This window comes from Cuculus canorus, chromosome 18 (assembly GCF_017976375.1).
Source record: "Cuculus canorus isolate bCucCan1 chromosome 18, bCucCan1.pri, whole genome shotgun sequence".
NCBI lineage: Eukaryota > Metazoa > Chordata > Aves > Cuculiformes > Cuculidae > Cuculus > Cuculus canorus.
This window is the reverse complement of record NC_071418.1, coordinates 8,333,423-8,351,906: the sequence shown is the minus strand read 5'-3', so window position 1 is coordinate 8,351,906 and position 18,484 is coordinate 8,333,423. Positions and strand designations below refer to the sequence as shown.

The 18,484-nt window shown below is 45.9% G+C and overlaps 1 protein-coding gene and 1 long non-coding RNA gene across 3 annotated transcripts in view; one reads left to right on the top strand and one right to left on the bottom strand.

The window, feature by feature from the left end:
* Positions 1-1,707: 1,707 nt before the first annotated feature.
* The window catches only part of LOC104057898 (myosin-3), a 26,573-nt gene continuing 9,796 nt past the window's right edge, over positions 1,708-18,484 (top strand). The window contains exons 1-25 of one of the 2 annotated variants that reach the window (XM_009559334.2): positions 1,708-2,280; positions 2,757-2,968; positions 5,068-5,211; positions 5,300-5,456; positions 6,537-6,564; positions 6,646-6,754; positions 7,300-7,392; positions 7,701-7,764; positions 7,846-7,944; positions 9,127-9,230; positions 9,311-9,449; positions 10,000-10,118; positions 10,318-10,467; positions 11,903-12,073; positions 12,506-12,815; positions 12,976-13,052; positions 13,868-13,955; positions 14,040-14,157; positions 15,748-15,871; positions 15,956-16,092; positions 16,170-16,425; positions 16,606-16,848; positions 17,236-17,412; positions 17,489-17,634; positions 17,722-17,812. In XM_009559334.2, the coding sequence (XP_009557629.2) occupies positions 2,783-2,968; positions 5,068-5,211; positions 5,300-5,456; positions 6,537-6,564; positions 6,646-6,754; positions 7,300-7,392; positions 7,701-7,764; positions 7,846-7,944; positions 9,127-9,230; positions 9,311-9,449; positions 10,000-10,118; positions 10,318-10,467; positions 11,903-12,073; positions 12,506-12,815; positions 12,976-13,052; positions 13,868-13,955; positions 14,040-14,157; positions 15,748-15,871; positions 15,956-16,092; positions 16,170-16,425; positions 16,606-16,848; positions 17,236-17,412; positions 17,489-17,634; positions 17,722-17,812 (3,330 nt within the window). In that variant the 5' untranslated portion in view covers positions 1,708-2,280; positions 2,757-2,782. Of the gene's footprint in view, positions 2,281-2,756; positions 2,969-5,067; positions 5,212-5,299; positions 5,457-6,536; positions 6,565-6,645; positions 6,755-7,299; positions 7,393-7,700; positions 7,765-7,845; positions 7,945-9,126; positions 9,231-9,310; positions 9,450-9,999; positions 10,119-10,317; positions 10,468-11,902; positions 12,074-12,505; positions 12,839-12,975; positions 13,053-13,867; positions 13,956-14,039; positions 14,158-15,747; positions 15,872-15,955; positions 16,093-16,169; positions 16,426-16,605; positions 16,849-17,235; positions 17,413-17,488; positions 17,635-17,721; positions 17,813-18,484 lie in introns of those variants that run through there. The other variant, XM_054083242.1, reaches the window with a different exon arrangement.
* Positions 17,465-18,484, bottom strand: part of LOC128853968 (uncharacterized) — a 16,575-nt gene continuing 15,555 nt past the window's right edge. Inside the window, exons 3-4 of the long non-coding RNA XR_008452837.1 lie at positions 18,277-18,375; positions 17,465-17,593 (exon numbers count right to left, since the gene is read on the bottom strand). This is a non-coding gene — a long non-coding RNA (uncharacterized LOC128853968). The remainder of the gene's footprint in view (positions 17,594-18,276; positions 18,376-18,484) is intronic.

Below are 18,484 nucleotides of genomic sequence, written 5' to 3'. Positions count from 1 at the left end.
GGTGGTAAGGATGCTTCATGGAATCACAAGGTTGGAAAAGACCTCTTGGATCATCGAGTCCAACTATTCCTATCTGCCACTAAACCATGTCCCTGAGCACCTCGTCTACCCATCTTTTAAATCTCTCCAGGGATGGTGACTCCACCCCCTCCCTGGGCAGCTTCTGCCAGGGCCTGATTACCCTTTCTGTGAAAAAATTCTTCCTGCTATCCAGTCTGAACCTTCCCTGGTGCAGCTTGAGGCCATTCCCCCTTGTCCTGTCCCCTGTCACTTGGGAGAAGAGGCTTTGGGGTGGAGGAGACCCTTCCACTCGTGCACCAGGAGCTACCTACCTCTCTCTGTGCAGGCATGAAGGCTGCCGTTGCTCCTCCCAACAGCTGTCCTCACCTGCTTGGCCAGGTAAGCTCCGTTTTCAGCTATTTGCCTGTTTGCTCTGTACCAACCAAATAGAACATCTGGGCCTGGAAGACCTCCATTCAAAGCCCACCATGGCTCAAAGGGGGTTCATACCCCTTTGCAAGAGTTGGAGTCAGCTTTCCGAGAGTTTTGAAAGAGTTGGTGAGGGTTTTATCTCATTGAAAACGTGCAACCAAGAAACGCAGGTTGCTGAGCAGGGACTAACTCTGCAGAAGCCTGGCTGTGCTGCCTGCTGGTTGTGGTGCTCAGCCTCGAGGGAGGAGAGCTCAGCTCCACATCCTGCCTGACCCCCAGTCTCTCCTGCAGAGCTGAAGAATTAATTCTACTGCAGTTTTATTTTCCTCTGTGCTAATTTCCGTGCTTTCACAGACGTAGAGTAAGGTGGACTCAACGATGGTTTGGCAGCGTGGTCCTGGAAGCTCATAGGACCACCCTGCCCTGGGGCAGGGAGAAGGGTGTTTGAGCCTGTGCTGACCATGCTTTCCTGCCAGTCCTGGGTCAGTGCTGCCCAAGGAGGAGTTGTGTAGACGTGCTGAATCCTTGCACAGCCACCTTCTCCTCAGACACAGCTCTGCCCTTCCCCAGACATGGCCAAGCCTCATGGAGCCGTGTGAAAGTGATGCTCTGGGTTACGAGTGCTCAGAATTGAACAGAGCTGCACTGTCCCAGCTGGCATGCAAGGGTGGCTAGTGCTCAACATTTTGGTGGCTACAATGTCCCCTTACTGATATCTTTTTGACCTGGGAATTACTATCAGTTGTGTCTAAGAACCTGATAGCATGGTGTGACGTGGCTTTGTAGCTCCTTTTGAAAGCAAGGGTAGCGGACGTCCTAGGCAGCCAAAGCAGTGTTTGAAACTAAATTTCTGTAGCATATTCAGGGTTTCAAATTCATGAAACACCTATCCCTGGGTGTTGTTCTTTATGATTAGCCTCTATTTTGCCATGGTTAGTCACATCATGCTTCAGTAATGGCCTCTCATCTGTCCTGCCTGACTCACGCAGTGATGGGAAGCCACAAGAATTGCCATAACTCATCCTGCCAGAATCCCCATCACCTTTTCCCTTCCCATGGCCTTCCCCCCATCCCACGGGGGCAGTTGCTTTGCATTCCCCTACCACTGTGCAACTCTGCCCAGGTCTCCCGTGTGCAGGAGTGGGGGGACAGGTCCCTTCTGGGGACCTGACAGGCTGGGAGAGTTGGGGTTGTTCAGCCTGGAGAAGAGAAGACGTGTAGGTGAGAGCAGGTTTGAGTGAAGTGCCGGGTGTGGTGGTAGCTGGCAGGACAGCATGTTCTCTCACAACAGTCTACAAACCGGAGCTAGATCCCCGAGCTACTAAAATTGGGAAAAAGAGGATCTCCTTTCTTTACATACTGTATATGGCAGAAAATGAACATGAATTGGCGAGCAGGCAGGACTGTCAATCCCTTCCTTCCAAATATAGGGAAGAGGCCGAGCTAAGGGAAGGGGCTGAGCCCATAAAAGCCATCAGGGAGAAAGCCCTTGGTGGTGGCTCCTGATCTTCTGTCTGTGTTTGTGGCCGTGCTGTGACTGACCCATGGAGGGCTGGAGGGCTTCTGCCACAGGTACTGTTCCGCATGCTTAGAGCTTCACAACACTGTACACTGCAGTGGGAAATCAGCCTTTGATTCCCCTCTGGGGTCTTCCTTGGGTAGGGAAGGACTGGTGCCCACAGTTTGATTTGCTGGTCCTCAACTGTAGTTGTTGCTCACAGTAAGTAAGAGGTATTGGGCCTTTAGAAAGTCTGTAGCTTAGCTGGAGTCTAACTTCCCACTGTTTCTCTTTCAGATATCACAGATGTCAGCCCATTCCTTCCTTATTTCTGTTGACTGATCATTAAGGTGAGAATTTAAGGCATGAAAAATAGTGGCTTGCTCAGACTGACTTGAGCTGGCTTTTCCCTTGCACTCATTGTGGTCAGATCCCCGTTCTTCCCACTGCATGAGCTGCTCTGTCCATTCCTGCCAGCTACAGCTGCCCACCAGAGGCCTAGGACAGGCTCCACATTAAAAGAAAGTGAGGGAAATTATGAATGAAGAGGAGTACAGGAAGAAAAACAGGCTTCGGGGTTTCAGTCTTAGTAAGGACTACATGAAGCCTTCAGAGGTTCCTTCCCCAGGGAGCTCTCCTGCTCCTTTTGGCATGGATCCCCTTCCCTTGGGGCCATGAAGGGATCTTTTCTTCATTGCTTTTGTACATTTCAGCTTTAAAAGCCCTTGGAGAGATGGGAAGAGGGAGGGAGGTGGACGTTCAGCTCCACTCTGCTTGACTCTTAAGGACTGCACAGGGAACCATCACAACAGGGTCTGTCTTTCAGCTTCAGCTGTGAGCAGAGACACCGGCATGGAGGTTTTTGGAGAGGCTGCACCATACCTGCGCAAATCCGAGAAGGAGAGAATAGAAGCTGAGAACCAGCCATTTGATGCCAAGACCTACTGCTTTGTGGCTGACCCCGAGGTGGAGTACACCAAAGGGAAGATCAAGACTGCACAGGTTGGGAAGATAATTGTCGAGACAGAGGATGGCAGGGTAAGTGCGTTCCTCCTGGGCCTCCTCCTGGCCCTGCTGAGTGTCCTAGGATATCTGCTAGAGCGGGCAAGGAATACAGAGAGCACTAGACTAGCTCAGGCGAGAAATCTGCCCAGCCCAGCATCTGCCCTCTTACTGGGACCAGCACAGCCTCCAGAGGAAGATATTGCTTTAGATGCTGGGATGAAGGTATACAGTGGGTAATTCTTCTTGGTTTAGGCTGTAAAGATCAAGCAGTGCTTTCAAACAGTCCAGTTTTGGCAGTGTTTTGATTTCTCAGCAGCTCCTTATAACCTTTTCTTATCTAACATTGTCGCACCCACTGGCAAAGTCCTTCATTTATGGATAGCAATAGCTTAGGAATGGCAACAGCAGCACAAAGAACCATCTCAACCAACCTGTTGGCAGGAGGTGCTACAAGATTTCAAAGAAAGTAAACAGAGAATAAAGCAGCCACCCACTGGCTCCCCCGGAGCCTCCAGCAGTCACAGGGTTGTGATTGAGTGGAGGCTGCTGTGTACAAGGACCTACTCTCCTAGGGGCTGGCGTTTTTATATCCTTGAGATTTTTGCCTCTGTAATGTCCTATGGGAAAGGTTTCCCCAGTTTAAAAGTGGAGTACACGTAAGGTGCTTCCTGTTCTCTGCAACATCCACCCTGGTGACCTCAGACATTTGTGCACAAAAAGACAAAGTGATCAATTCTTCCTTGCTATGAGCGCAGTTCTCTTTGCTGCTCCTGACTTTGCAGACTTCAGAAGTGTCTCCTTTTAATCTCCAAATCCCAATCAAGTTATGCTGTCCCCATAGAAAAGCTGTTTCATACTTGTGACCTTCTTTGTTTCTCTTCTCTGGATCATTTCTAGTACAACCTGGGCCAGGGCCTCCTCACCCTCCTTGTAGAAGAATTTCTTCCTAATGGCTAACCTAAATTTTACCCCTTCCAGTTTAAAGCCATTCCCCCTCATCCTATCACAGCATCCTATCACAGCATGCCCTTGTAGAAAGGCCCTCCCCAGCTTTCCTATAGCCCTCTTTAGGTACTGGAAACTGCTCTACGGTCTCCCTGGAGCCGTCTTCTTCTCCAGGCTGAACAACCCCAACTGCCTCAGCCTGTCCTCACAGCAGAGGTGCTCCAGCCCTCTGATCATCTTCGTTGCTTCCCGTGGAGCTGATCTAACAGTTCCATACCCTTCTTATGTTGAGGATTCCAGAACTGGACACAGGACTTGAGGTGGGGGCTCACAAGAGTGGAGCAGAGGGGGAGAATCCCCTCCCTACCCTGCTGGCCTTGCTTCTCTTGATGCAGCCCAGGATCCTCTGCGCAGAACCTGAGCTTGGAAATTGTCTTCAGTCTTTCCAAATCAAATATGATTGCAGTAGTGCTATTTCCTCCCTGGACTGGCCTACTCAGCTTTGACCAGTCCATGAGAGCAGCAATTTCAGCATAAAAACAATGGCTAAAAGCCATGGGAAAAGCCATCTGGAGAAATAACCGTATTTTCAAGCTCCTTCATGGTTCGGTGTGGCTGAGACGCGCTGCTGCCCCCCAGTGATGTATCCACAAGCTCTGGGCTGTCACGGTGCTGTTTGGTTGGGCTGGAGCCTTTGTTTACTTAGGAATGGCAACAGGCAGGAGTGGAACAAATCTGTTCCGGGGAGGATTGGCTGTTGATGGATCTTGTGCTGTTAGTGTCCCAGCGCTCTGGCACTCTGCGCTGTGAATCTCAGGCTGAAAAGTAGAACTACCTACGGCTGTGCCTCTGGCTGTTACAACCATAAGTAACAGTGACCTAAAGTTCATAAACAGCAATAATATGTAAAAAGTTCTGGTCCAGCACAAATCCTGTCTATGTGTCTGTAGGAATTCCAGGACGGTAAATCTACATCCTGTAAATTTGCCAGTGTTGTAGAGTTCCCAGCTGGCAGCAGTGTCTCCCCTGTAAGAGCCATATCTTGTTTTGCACAGTTAAACAGAAAGAAAAATCTGAATTAGAGCAGCCTTAAAGATGCTGTAATTTCTTTGTGTTTGTCTGTAGACACATGAAAGGAACGTGGAGAGTTGCTGAAACAAAGTTAATTCTTTCTTTCTGAATTATAGACCATTGCTGTCAAACCTGATGATGTATATGCCATGAACCCACCTAAGTTTGATAGAATTGAGGATGTGGCCATGTTGACCCATCTGCATGAACCTGCTGTTCTCTACAACCTCAAGGACCGCTACAGCTCCTGGATGATCTATGTAAGTTCCCTTTCATGGCATAAGAGAAACTCCAGCTGCCAGGAGATGAACTTCAGTGACTCTCCTGTTCTGTTTTTTTTCCTTGCAGACCTACTCGGGTCTCTTCTGCGTCACCGTCAACCCCTACAAGTGGCTGCTGGTGTACAACCCGGAGGTGGTGTTGGCCTACCGAGGCAAGAAGCGCCAGGAGGCCCCTCCACACATCTTCTCCATCTCTGACAACGCCTATCAGTTCATGCTGACAGGTGAGCTTTTCTATTTTGACCAGACTCATAGGAAAAATTGTCAGAAACGCTGCTTCTGCCAAATGCTTGTCCTTATTTTCCGTGGGCTGAGCTGCCTTTGCTGTCTCTCCCGGTGTGCTACCCCAGCTCCTTGTTCTGTCTCATGTTGCAGATTATCTGCTTGGGCTCCTAACTCTTGTACTGTGGAATTTGATGTACCTATTTTATCTCTATGTGATGCAAACTCAGCTCCAGACAGTTTTTTCTGTCTCCTGAAACAAGTTTTTAATTTTTGAAGTGTGGTGCTGTTGTACTGTCCATTATCTGTATTTCTGATCTAAGCACCACAACAGGAACTGCTGCAGTGGGATAGGACACACTGTCTGGGATGTCCCTAGTCAGCGTGTGACTTCACGCTACAGTGGATGGTTCAGAACAGAGCTAAAAGAAATATTTTCACTAAAATACATGGGTTTTTAGTGTAAATACATGTATGTGTTTACACTAAAATGCATACTTGAATCAAGTCCTGTCCCATATTAAATAGTAATGAAGGTAAAGAATAGTAAAGAACAGACAGAAGCAAAGAGGAGAGTGCGGGGTGGAGCAGAGGTGGAGGAGAGAACATGAGAAGTGGAGTATAGGGAGGGGAAGAGAGGAGGAGAGAGAGACTGTGCTGGGGAGGGACTGCTTACAAAGGCTTGCAATGATAGACGAGGGGCATGAACTGGTATAAACTGGAGAGAGGCAGATTTAGATTAGGCATAAGGAGGAATTTCTTCACTATGAGAGAGATGAGGCCCTGGCTCATGTTGCCCAGGGGAGCTGTGGCTGCCCCATCTCTGGAGGTGTTCAAGGCCAGGTTGGATGGGCCTTGGGCAGCCTGAGCCAGTGGGAGGTGTCCCTGCCCATGGTAGGGGTTGGAAGTGGATGATCTTTCAGGTCCCTTCCAACCCAAACTATTTTATGATTCTATGATTCTGTCTTTTCAGTTTTGCTTGTAGAGATTTTGTTTCTTTGGTTTTGATGGTCACGGGTGACCTGAAAACCAGCACTTTTCCCTACAGCTTCCCTGACTGCTGTTATTTTTCCCTTTGACAGATCGTGAGAATCAGTCTATCCTGATCACGTAAGTGCTTCTGTCACTTTGAGCTTGGTCTCCAAAAAAAAGTGGGCAGATAATCCTTTGCTCTGTGCTTTCTTTTGACAGTGGAGAATCTGGTGCAGGGAAAACTGTGAACACGAAGCGCGTCATCCAGTACTTTGCAACAATTGCAGCAAGTGGAGACCTAGCCAAGAAGAAGGAGTCCTGTGTGAAGGTGTGAGGAAGAAAGGCATGGCAGAGGGGCTATTTGGGATGTTATCATCTTGTGGCTGTGGGCAGAGCTAGTGAGACACATTTACCTCAAAATATGAAATATCTTCTATTAGCTTCAGGCCCTCTCTCAAAAGGCAGCAAGACCAGGGGCTGATACACAGTTAGGGCCACAGGAGATACAAGCCACCAGAGCTGCCGCTGTCGCTGCCCAGGTGTAACTTCACCTGGACTGAAACTAGCTCTGAGGAATTGGTGTCCAGGAAGAATCAGAAGCTCCAGTTTCTTCACACAGATCAGTCTATCCCTGTGGTGGAGAGATGAGCCCTCTGACCACGGGAGAAATTCTGAATAAGTGAAGAAGGAGTTGCTGTTTACACACAGTGCTGGTTCTTGGCACTGGAATCAAGAAGATGCTATAGTAATGCTGTACAGCTGAAAAGACAGGCACGTGGTCACACACGTAGTCAGGGGAGCTGCGATATCCTCACTTTTTCCTATCACACAGCCCATGAGGTTTTTCAATAATTTGTTTGAATACTCTCCCAGGGAACGCTTGAGGATCAGATCATCAGCGCTAACCCACTGCTGGAGGCCTTTGGGAATGCCAAGACCGTGAGAAATGACAACTCTTCACGCTTTGTGAGTTGGTGTGTTTCTCTCGTCCCTCCTGTATTTCTAATCCCATTTATAAATGGGAGCCACTGGGCGGGCAGTAGTGCTGTTGCTGACAAATTTCTTGGTTGTTTGTCAAATGCTGATGTGTTTGCAGCTGTTTCATGCTTTTGGCTGCATAGACTGCAACAAACTGTTCCCCTTTATCTATCTTTGAATATCTAAGATAATCCAGACTGATTTGGAGATATTATCGATGAGATTCAAGACAGAAAAACACGCTGGCACATTACCCTGAGAACTGGACTAACCACTACGTTTTGTCTGCTTATCAGGGTAAATTCATTCGTATTCATTTTGGTACCTCTGGAAAACTGGCATCTGGTGACATCGAAACCTGTGAGTAAATGAGGTGGTGTTACTGCTTTAGTATAAAGTGAAGTAGAGCTTGAAAAATATAGATGTGCATTCATATTGCAGACTTGCTGGAAAAGTCAAGAGTCACCTTCCAGCTGAAAGCTGAGCGAAGCTACCACATCTTCTACCAGATCCTCTCCAACAAGAAGCCTGAACTCCTTGGTAAGGACAGCCATCTCCTGGTGATGTTTTACAGTAAAATCTGTATGGGAAGCTTCTCCCTAGATCTGCCAGCTCAGTGGCAGAGGCTCCAGGGGCACCTGCTGGCCCAGCACTGTGTCTCACAAGCAGCTTTCGGCAGGCGCCTCTGGCTGTGCAAAGCACTGGAGCTTTGATTGTGTGCTTATTTATGTCATGCACTTTCCAGCATCAATGGTTATCATGTGACGCACAGTACCTTTATCTCTGTGTAACTGTGTTGTGCTAGAGGTTTCTCCCATTCTAATGTACCTTCCTTCGGTCGATTCTAATGCAAACCGTGTGCAGGAGTGACTAATTTCCTCTGCGTTACATCTAACTGGTGTGGGAAGTCTGACTTACAAGGGCCACATCCTGTGAATGATCGTCAGTAGAACGGTGAGAAATTACCTGGGTGCAGGATGCTCAGTTATCCTGATCTACACACCATCTATCTGAACCTGTAATCATTCAGGCAAAAGTTCTTCTTTGTTTCTAGTAGAGCCCTCCTGCATTTCCCCTCTTCCCTCTGCCAGTGCTTGCCCTACCCATGCCCCATATCTGTCCCAAACCCTTTTGCCACACGCTCACCATGAGAATGGTGAGACACTGGCCCAGGTTGCCCAGGGAAGCTGTGGCTGCCCCATCCCTGGAGGGGTTCCGGTTGGATGGGCCTTGGGCATCCCGATTCAGTGGGAGGTGTCCCTGCCCATGGCAGGGGGTTGGAACTGGATGGTCTTTAAGGTCCCTTTCCACCTGAACTATTCTATGATTCTGTAGTTTTACTTCCATGCACCAGCCCTCAACCCCTGTGGGTGCAAGGATGGATTAGTCTGTGTCATGTATTGAGGATAAGCACATTCAAGGCTTACCTAAAATTATCTTTCTCAAAAGCTGTTTCTTTGGATGCCCTTTTTCTTTGTCTGCCGGTGTTGAATGTTCAGGTCCCAGTTCACAGTATATTAAACTGGAAGGACTGAGAATCCACCTGGGACTTTGTGCTGATCCAGCGGGAAGCAGATGAATAGCTTGACTCTGTCTTTCTTGCCTGATAATAGAAACCCAAGGGTTTGGGGATGCAGAAGGAAAAAACTCTGTGAAGCCCTGCTGAGCCACTGTTCCATTTTCACTGCCGGAATCTGACTGTCTCCTTCATTTACCTTTCAGAGATGCTCCTTGTCACAGCCAACCCATACGACTACCCCTTCATCAGCCAAGGGGAGATTTCTGTGGCCAGCATCAATGACCAGGAGGAACTTGTTGCCACAGATGTGAGTACACTTAGCAAGGAGAGACAGTATCGCTTTCACCATCACCACCTTTATGATGAGCTGATCTATCTGCTGTGCAGGCAGCCATTGACATTTTGGGCTTCAGCCCTGATGAGAGAATGGGGATTTACAAGCTGACAGGGGCAATTCTGCACTACGGGAACATGAAGTTCAAGCAGAAACCACGTGAGGAGCAGGCAGAGCCAGATGGCACAGAAGGTAATACTCTCATGACTTGAAGAGACGTATGTCCAACTGTTTTCGTACCATTTTTCACTAAAAATACAAAGAGTCTTCCAAGAAAGAAGCGGTTGTACCTTGATTAACACAAAAAGGAGGTTCAACCTTTAACTTGCCACCTCCTATAGAGTAGCTTTCTGCATCCACTTTATTTGTGATGGCTGTGTTGAAGGGCCTTGTGCCTGAGAAGTGTTACTGTAGTGTTTGCTGGTTTCTGGTGACACATCCAGACTTGTTCTGCTCGTGTGACATTGTGGAGAAGTGACTTGAAGGCATTAAACCTCTGTTGTCCCATCAGCAATGCACTCACTGGTTTTACCACGCACGTTGGGGCTGATGTAGCCACTCAACCATGAGGAGCAGCCCTACAAGGCTGTTGGTAAAAGTAAATGAGAACTTTGGTTAACGATTGTGGCTAGGATAAAGCCAACCATTTTGCCAGGTTTCAAAGTCAGCTCTGTCTGGTCCAACACACTCTGTCTGTCCTAGCTAAGAAGAAAGTATTTAATCTTTTTCTTTTGTTTTCCAGAGGCTGACAAAGCAGCGTACCTGATGGGCCTGAACTCAGCAGACTTGCTGAAAGCTTTATGCTATCCCCGGGTGAAAGTGGGAAATGAATACGTCATGAAGGGCCAAACGGTGGATCAAGTGAGTGTCAGGGAGCAGCAGGAACCATCCTCTCCCCAAGGGACAGGAGTGAGTGTGGGTCTCAGCTGAGGATGACCACGACCAATGAAGCTTGGGGCGCTTTGTGGGCTGATAGTGTTTATGCTTGGTGGAGGGACATTTTATCTCAGGGACGCACCAGCAGTGCCCTAACACGGCTCTGTGACCCATCTCCCTGCAGGTGCACCAGGGAGTGAATGCCATTTCCAAGTCGGTCTATGAAAAACTCTTCTTGTGGATGGTGATGCGCATCAACCAACAACTGGATACCAAGCTGCCAAGACAGCATTTTATCGGAGTCTTGGACATTGCTGGCTTTGAGATTTTTGAGGTTTGGTTTTATATAGCGCTGTCAGACTTCTGGCTCTCTTTAAATGTTTTTTTTTTTCCCCTTTTTGTTTGACTTTTCTGACCTTTCCTCCTCCTCATCCCAGTGCTGCCCTCGAGAGGAGGGCAAATCTCTCTGAAGCTGCTTCTCCCATTGTAGATCCATTGCCCACTTTGTAAAAGAAATAGCAGAAACATAGCCGTGAAGCTGCTGCCTCCTTCCCCTCAGAATATGTATTTAGTGACATTAGGACCACCCAAAACCTTTGCTATGCAGGCTATATCAACCCTGTGCTGCACAGCACAACTTTTCTGGAAGCCTGGACCACCTATGATATATCTTTCATAGAATCACCACGTTGGAAAGGACCAACTGGATCGAGTCCAACCATTCCTAACACTCCCTAAACCGTGCCCCTCAGCACCTCATCCACCCCTCGCGTAAACACCTCCAGGGATGGTGACTCCACCCCCTCCCTGGGCAGCTGTTTCAGTGCCTGATGACCCTTTCCATGAAAAATTTTTTCCTGATGTCCAGCCTGTCCCTCCCCTGGCACAGCTTGAGGCCATTCCCCCTTGTCCTGTCCTCTGTCACTTGGGAGAAGAGCCCAGCTCCCTTCTCTCCACAACCTCCTTTCAGGTAGTTGTAGAGAGCAATAAGGTCTCCCCTCAGCCTCCTCTTCTCTAGGCTAAACAACCCTAGGTCCCTCAGCTGCTCCTGGTAAGACTTGTTCTCCAGCCCCTCACCAGCTTCATTGCTTTTCCCTGGACACACTCCAGAGCCTCAACATCCTTCTTGGAGCGAGGGGCCAGAACTGAACACAGGATTCGAGGTGTTTATGGTGTAAAATGGCTTTGCCTACAGCAGAGCCTGTTCAGGTCCCTTTGCAGAGCCTCCCTACCCTCCAGCAGATCCACACTTCCACCCAGCTTAGTGTCATCTGCAAACTTGCTGAGGTTGCACTCAATGCCTTCATCCAGGTCATTGATAAAGACATTGAACAGGGCTGGACCCAGTACCAAGTCCTGAGGAACCCCACTTGTAACTGGCCTCCAGCTGGAGTTATCTCCATTAACCGCCACTCTCTGGGCCCGGCCAGCCAACCAGTTTTCAACCCAGGAGAGTGTGCGCCCATCCAGGCCAGAGGCTGACAGTTTCTGAAGCAGAATGCTGTGAGAAACTGTGTCAAAGGCTTTACTGAAGCCCAAGAAGACTCCATCCACAGCCTTTCCCCCATCCAGTAGTTGAGTCACTTTGTCATAGAAGGCGATAAGGTTAGTTTGGCAAGACCTGCCTTTCATGAACCCCTGTTGACTGGGCCTGATCACCCAGTTCTTTTGCATGTGCTTCATGACAGTCTGATCTTGCCTTAACACCTCTACGAAATGAATTGATTGGACTCAGTTTAGCAGTATTAACCGATTTATTCAAATATTAGTTTAACAGCTTTGAGCAGCTCTGCATCAACTTCACCAATGAGAAACTGCAACAGTTCTTCAACCACCACATGTTTGTGCTGGAGCAGGAGGAGTACAAGAAGGAAGGAATCGAATGGGAGTTCATTGACTTTGGGATGGACCTGGCTGCCTGCATTGATCTTATAGAAAAGGTGAGTTTCTTTTGCAGCTTGTGCAGTCACACAAATCACATCTGGAATTGGCTCTCAGAGTGTTTGCACTGAGTTCCTTCAATATTCTCCTCAAGTTTTCCTCAGATAAATTCAAATGTTAGAAAGCCTCGTATCTGCTTGCTTTTTGCTCCTTCTGCATAAGAAGTCGTCACTACTGTATTACAAGAAGTTACTGCAAGGTTTTTGCTTGGATTTCTTTGTTTTCCAGTAGTCTGGGTATTCAAAACCCTATTTATGAAAACCTAGTTCTTTTGAATATCTTGGCAACTGTTCACAAAAATCCTGCTTACCTGTTCCTCACAAACTAATTTTCTATAAAACACCGTCAGTACTTTAATTTTAGCATTTATTTCACTTCATCTTTTTATAACTTGAATTCATCTTATTTGAAAACACCTTTTTTCTATACAGCCCATGGGCATCTTCTCCATCCTGGAAGAGGAGTGCATGTTCCCCAAGGCAACGGACACCTCTTTCAAGAACAAGCTCTATGACCAGCACCTGGGCAAGTCCAACAACTTCCAGAAGCCCAAACCTGGCAGAGGCAAGGCTGAGGCTCACTTCTCGCTGGTGCACTACGCTGGCACCGTGGACTACAACATCTCTGGCTGGCTGGAGAAGAACAAGGACCCCCTGAATGAAACGGTCATTGGGTTGTACCAGAAATCATCTATGAAAATTTTATGCAATCTTTATGCCACCTTTGCTTCCATAGATGAAGGTAAGAGCAGAGGATTGTCTCTTGTTTCTAGCTGTAGCTCTCACCTAACTTGAATCAGTGTGGAATCAGTATTTGTGCTCTGTGTATTAGATGCACAGTTATTATTCTGTCAGAGGGATCTTGAAGTGTACCTTAGGTGGACTGTCATCTCATTTTCCAGCTGAAAGTGGTGCTGTTAAGAAGAAAGGAACCAAGAAAAAGGGCTCTTCCTTCCAAACTGTTTCTGTACTCTTCCGGGTAGGTGTGTGTTTTGGCACAGCCTGGGCCAGCTGCAGAAGCGCTGAGAGGCAGTCTTGGCAGACCTGTCTGTGCTGGTTCACCGTTTCCACTTTCTCTGTTGCCATATGATAGTGTGGGAAGTTCCTCTGAGATCTGGTAAAGTTTGGTTAGAGTTCTGCTTTGCTGCTGAGGTCCAGGGGGATGATCATGAGGAAGGGAATTTGTGTGCTTTAACCAGGCTGCGCAGTTTCAAGAGCTTTGTAGTTTCAGCCCTTTCTGGTAGGATGAGGAGTGCAGCATCCCCCTGGCTGTGACATGAGCTATACTCAGAGTATGTCATTATTGCATGAAACGATTAAAGAAATGCGATGCTAATGAAGCTGTCCCGCAGACGAGATGACTTCTGATGTCATAGACACACATAGATGTTGTGGCTCAATTATCTTTTAAATATACATAACTAATCCATGTGAGTAACAAAACCAACAAATCAATCCATTCATTCATTGATCAACAGTTTATTCAATCAAGAAAGACCACTGCTGCTGTCCTGCTGTATCGATCATCTTTGTCCTGCTTAATAATTCTTATGATTACCTTCTAACCACTTAGGATGCGTTTTCATCTTAAGAAGGAGGAAAGTTTATCAGTTGTGAGCACTGTTAGTAGCTATTTACTTTGCTGATGCCTATACAGGATTGTAGAATATTCACTAGAAGAGTTAGGAAAAACTTATGAATTTTTCTATTTTTCATCAGAATGGAATCATATTGAGAATATTTCCATTATGTCTTGAAGTAATGTGGAGATTGCAAGTGATCTCTTTGTTACAGGAAAATCTAAATAAGCTGATGTCCACCTTGCGAACAACTCACCCTCATTTTGTGCGTTGTATCATCCCAAATGAAACAAAGACCCCAGGTAATTCATAAAACAGAAATTGGCAGAAAGACCAATTTACCAATACTAGAAAAATCAGTATACCCTCATGTTGCTGTGTCATAGGCCTGATGGATCACAAGCTTGTTCTGCACCAGCTGAGATGCAACGGTGTTCTCGAAGGCATTCGAATCTGCAGGAAAGGATTTCCGAACAAGATATTGTATGGGGATTTTAAACAAAGGTCTGTAATAAGATTGTGTTTTCATTGAGCCCAATTAACTTGAGAGGAGCGTATTGCTAAACAAGTCGTCATACGGTTCTTAGGAAAAGACTATTTTAATGTTTAACAACTATGGGAAGTATGAAGACATATCTAATAGCAGAGTCTGTGTGGGCAGTGCCCATCCAAATGCCTTCCTGAATATTGGATGTCAAAGCCTATTTTCACTTCATTCCTGTTCGTCTGAGCATTTGGGGATTCTTTGTTTAAATTCTAAAACTTGACACAAGGATGTTTCAGCAAAAATAAGGAGGGCGGTCTATGCCACACCCTGTATTTAACCACGGTCTAGTAGAGGCTTGAAGGATGTTATTTAAATAATTCTAACTAGAATTCTGAAAAGAAATTGTGTTAAACCCGATGCCTCTTTTTCTATGGAACTATGAGATTGACTGGCAAAAGTTGCTGCATTAATGCAACAGACTTCTAAATAAGTTCCACGTGGCGCTTTCATTTTGTACAGGGCTCATGTTTCTACATGCCAAGGTTTCTACAGCACTTCAGCTACATTAATTTATAGATAAAACCAAACAAACAATTTAAACTCGGAAACTGCCATACAAATAGGACATTTATAAAGGGCTGCTAAATGTAGACCAACCCAGCTGCGGTCACCTGCTTATTGTACTTGAACCAAGGCAAATGTAGGGTCAGAGCTCTAAGAACAAAGAAAGGATGCCACACTTACAGCACTGAATGGGATGTTCTGGAGAGCAGGGACATTGGAAAGTGTAGAAGTGGCATTTTGGCCACCAACTGAAGAAGACATCCCAAGGCAGTGTTGTGAGCAGGCAGGTTTGTGTATGGGTAGAGAAGCATGCTGAAAAGTATTAATAGAGGGTGGAGTAATCTCTCAGTGTAGGATTAGGAAGTCCATTGCCCAATTCTGTGTCTAATTCTGGTGTACGTGCTTCAGGAGGAATGCAAGAAGTTCCATATGGTTCCGAAAAGAGCTACAGGATAAATGTGAACTCAAGTGCAGTGAGAGATATGAATCATTCTATTAAACTCATGAAACTGTTAACGGATGATTTGTTTGCAGTGTAGAGAGCCGACAGGTGTAAAGATATCTGAATATGCAAGAACCTGTCATCTAAAAGGCAGACTCAATGCAAGAGGCCAAGGGTGGGACCTGAGGAAGGATGTTGTCAAGGTAGAAGTGAAACGTACCTTTCCTACAGTGAGGGTCAATAGCTTACCCGGGACACTGTCATGGTTTGAAGGCTTCAAATAGGATTGAAATATCCTTTTTTTAAAGAAAATATGTACTAGATTAATCACAAGATGGGGCTGGATGAGCAAGGTGCTGGGAGGGACATGTGCTCTGTTACGCAGGAGGCCCAATTAGGCAATTGCAGCAGTTTCCCTGTTCTTAAAATACATTGATTTTTCTAATTGGCAGCTCACCCAGTGAGCTGGGTCTACACCCTAGATCGGTGTAAACAGCTGAACTGAGTCTCTCAGGTCCAGAGAATAGACTGTCCATGTCTTTAGTCTCTGTGAGGGCTGTAGTGATGCCAACAGTTAAGCTTTTTTCCTTTATTTTGTCAGATACCGCCTTCTGAATGCTAACGTCATTCCAGAAGGACAATTTATTGACAGCAAGAAGGCGTGTGAAAAGTTGCTGTCTTCCATTGAGATAGATCATACTCAGTACAAATTTGGACACACTAAGGTAAACATTTAGTTTTTCCACACAATGAAAAATCATTAAAATATAAGCTCAGCAACAACTGATCTCTCTGTTCTTTGGCTGCAGGTGTTCTTCAAGGCAGGTTTGCTAGGTGTCCTGGAAGAGATGCGAGATGATTGCTTAGGACAACTGATCACACAGACGCAGGCTTTGTGCAGGGGATACCTCTGGAGACTCGAATTGAAAAGAATGTTAGACCGAAGGTGTGTGTTTTCTGGGAGGTCTGGTTTCTCCAAGATGTGATTTTTTTCACACTACTGATGGATTGCTTTGATTTCAGGGAGTCCATCTTCTGCATCCAGTACAACATCCGTGCATTCATGAAGGTCAAGCACTGGCCCTGGATGAAGCTCTACTTCAAGATGAAACCCCTCTTAAAAAGTGTGGAAACTGAGAAAGAAATGGCCATGATGAAGGAAGAGTTTGAAAGAACCAAAGAAGAACTGGCTAAATCAGAAACCAAAAGGAAAGAAGTGGAAGAAAAAATGGTGACTCTGGTGCGAGAGAAGAAGGACCTACAGCTGCAAGTACAGACTGTACGTAATTCAAACCATTTTTTGGCTCCTCAGATTACATCAGTTTTGTCTGAGTGTTCAGGCAAGAGCTGAATGGAAATTCTGTTATTTTGTGTTCTACTTGCACAATGAGCGGGTGGTTTCTGCAAGTGTCCATTCCAGTGTGTGACAAGGAAACACGTTTCTGTTTTCTTTAAAAAGGAAAATGAAAATTTGGCTGATGCTGAAGAAAGATGTGACCAGCTGATCAAAGTAAAATTCCAGCTGGAAGCAAGAATAAAGGAAGTAATGGAAAAACTAGAAGATGAAGAGGAGATGAATGGTGATCTGGCAGCCAGAAAGAGGAAACTGGAGGATGAATGCTCTGAGCTGAAGAAAGATATTGATGACCTTGAGTTAACATTTGCCAAGGCTGAAAAGGAAAAGCTTGCCACAGAAAACAAGGTACTTTTAAATTTCTGCTATTTGCATGTTTAATAATTTTGCATGTCTTTATATAGGATGGAAAGGTGCAGTCACCTTGAACAGTAACGATGTTGTATAAGGAAATCTATGGGTCCAGTGTTAAATTTGGTCACCTCTATTGTGCAGGAAAACCAAGCCATAGGCATACAAAAACTAATTAAAATGAAAAACCCAAATTGTTTTGTGGCTTCAGAAGGGTTGATATATAAGCAGAGCAATTATATAGTTTGACCATATAATGCAATGAATGAAGTCTCTGTGGTAGTCTAGCATCGAGTTTATTGTCTTCGTATGATCACTATATAAAAGTGATCTGTATAAAAGCCAAAATTAATAGTGACCTTCAAGTATTTTGCCTTGCGATAGGTTAAAAACCTCACGGAAGAAATGACAGATTTGGATGAGACTGTCATGAAGTTAGTCAAGGAGAAGAAGGCCCTGCAAGAAGCCCATCAACAGGCACTGGATGACCTGCAAATTGAGGAGGACAAAGTTAATACCCTCACCAAAGCCAGGACCAAGCTGGAGCAACAAGTGAACGATGTGAGCATGTTCAACACAAGGAGAAGGGGCAGATTCTTCAGTGGTTCCATGGGTCATCTTTATGTTTATGTTACAGGTTGAAGGATCTTTAGAACAGGAAAGAATAGTTTGTGTGGATCTTCAACGAGCAAAAAGAAAGCTTGAGGGAGACTTGAAACTTTCCCAGGAAGCTATAGTGGATCTGGAGAAAGACAAACAACATTTAGATGAAAAATTAAGAAAGTATGAGAAAAAAAATCAGTGACAAACTTTCTACTTGTTTTTAACTGGACATATTTTCTTTTCATTAAAAGAACATTTCCTTCACAGGAAAGACTTTGAATTTAACCAGATGCAAAATAAAACTGAGGAACAGCAGAATTCAGTTATTCAGCTGCACAAGAAGATCAGAGAATTGCAGGCAAGAGACTTTATGTAACTGTTCCATCATTACTGTTTGCTTGTTTAAACTGTAGTAGCACGAATAGACCTTATTACTCTCTACAACTACCTGAAAGGAGGTTGTGGAGAGGAGGGAGCTGGCCTCTTCTCCCAAGTGACAGGGGACAGGACTAGAGGGAATGGCCTGAAGCTCCGTCAGGGGAGGTTCAGGTTGGATATCAGAAAAAAATTCTTCACAGTAAGAGTCATTGGGTACTGGAACAGCTGCCCAGGGAGGTGGTCGAGTCGCCTTCCCTGGAGGTGTTTAAGGAACGGGTGGATGAAGTACTTAGGGACATGGTTTAGGGAGTGTTAGGAACGGTTGGACTCGATGATCCAATGGGTCCTTTCCAACCTTGTGTGATTCTGTGATTCTGTGATTCTGTGAATAATGCTTGTGCACAGCTGGTGGCTGATAAATTCTGACCCAGTCACAGTGATTACCTTGATACGTTGTTCGAGTTTTCTCCTTGTAACGCAAAGCTGTGGTCTACAGTGAGTATGAGTTGATCCACAGGGCTTTTTCTGTTGGCAAGCCTTCGCCTACAATGGCAAAGCAATAAAATTCAAAGGCGCTTTGTTTTGCTTATAGTCTGCATAACAATGGGTTTGGTATTCTACTAACACAATTTTGGATTAACGTAAGCACTGA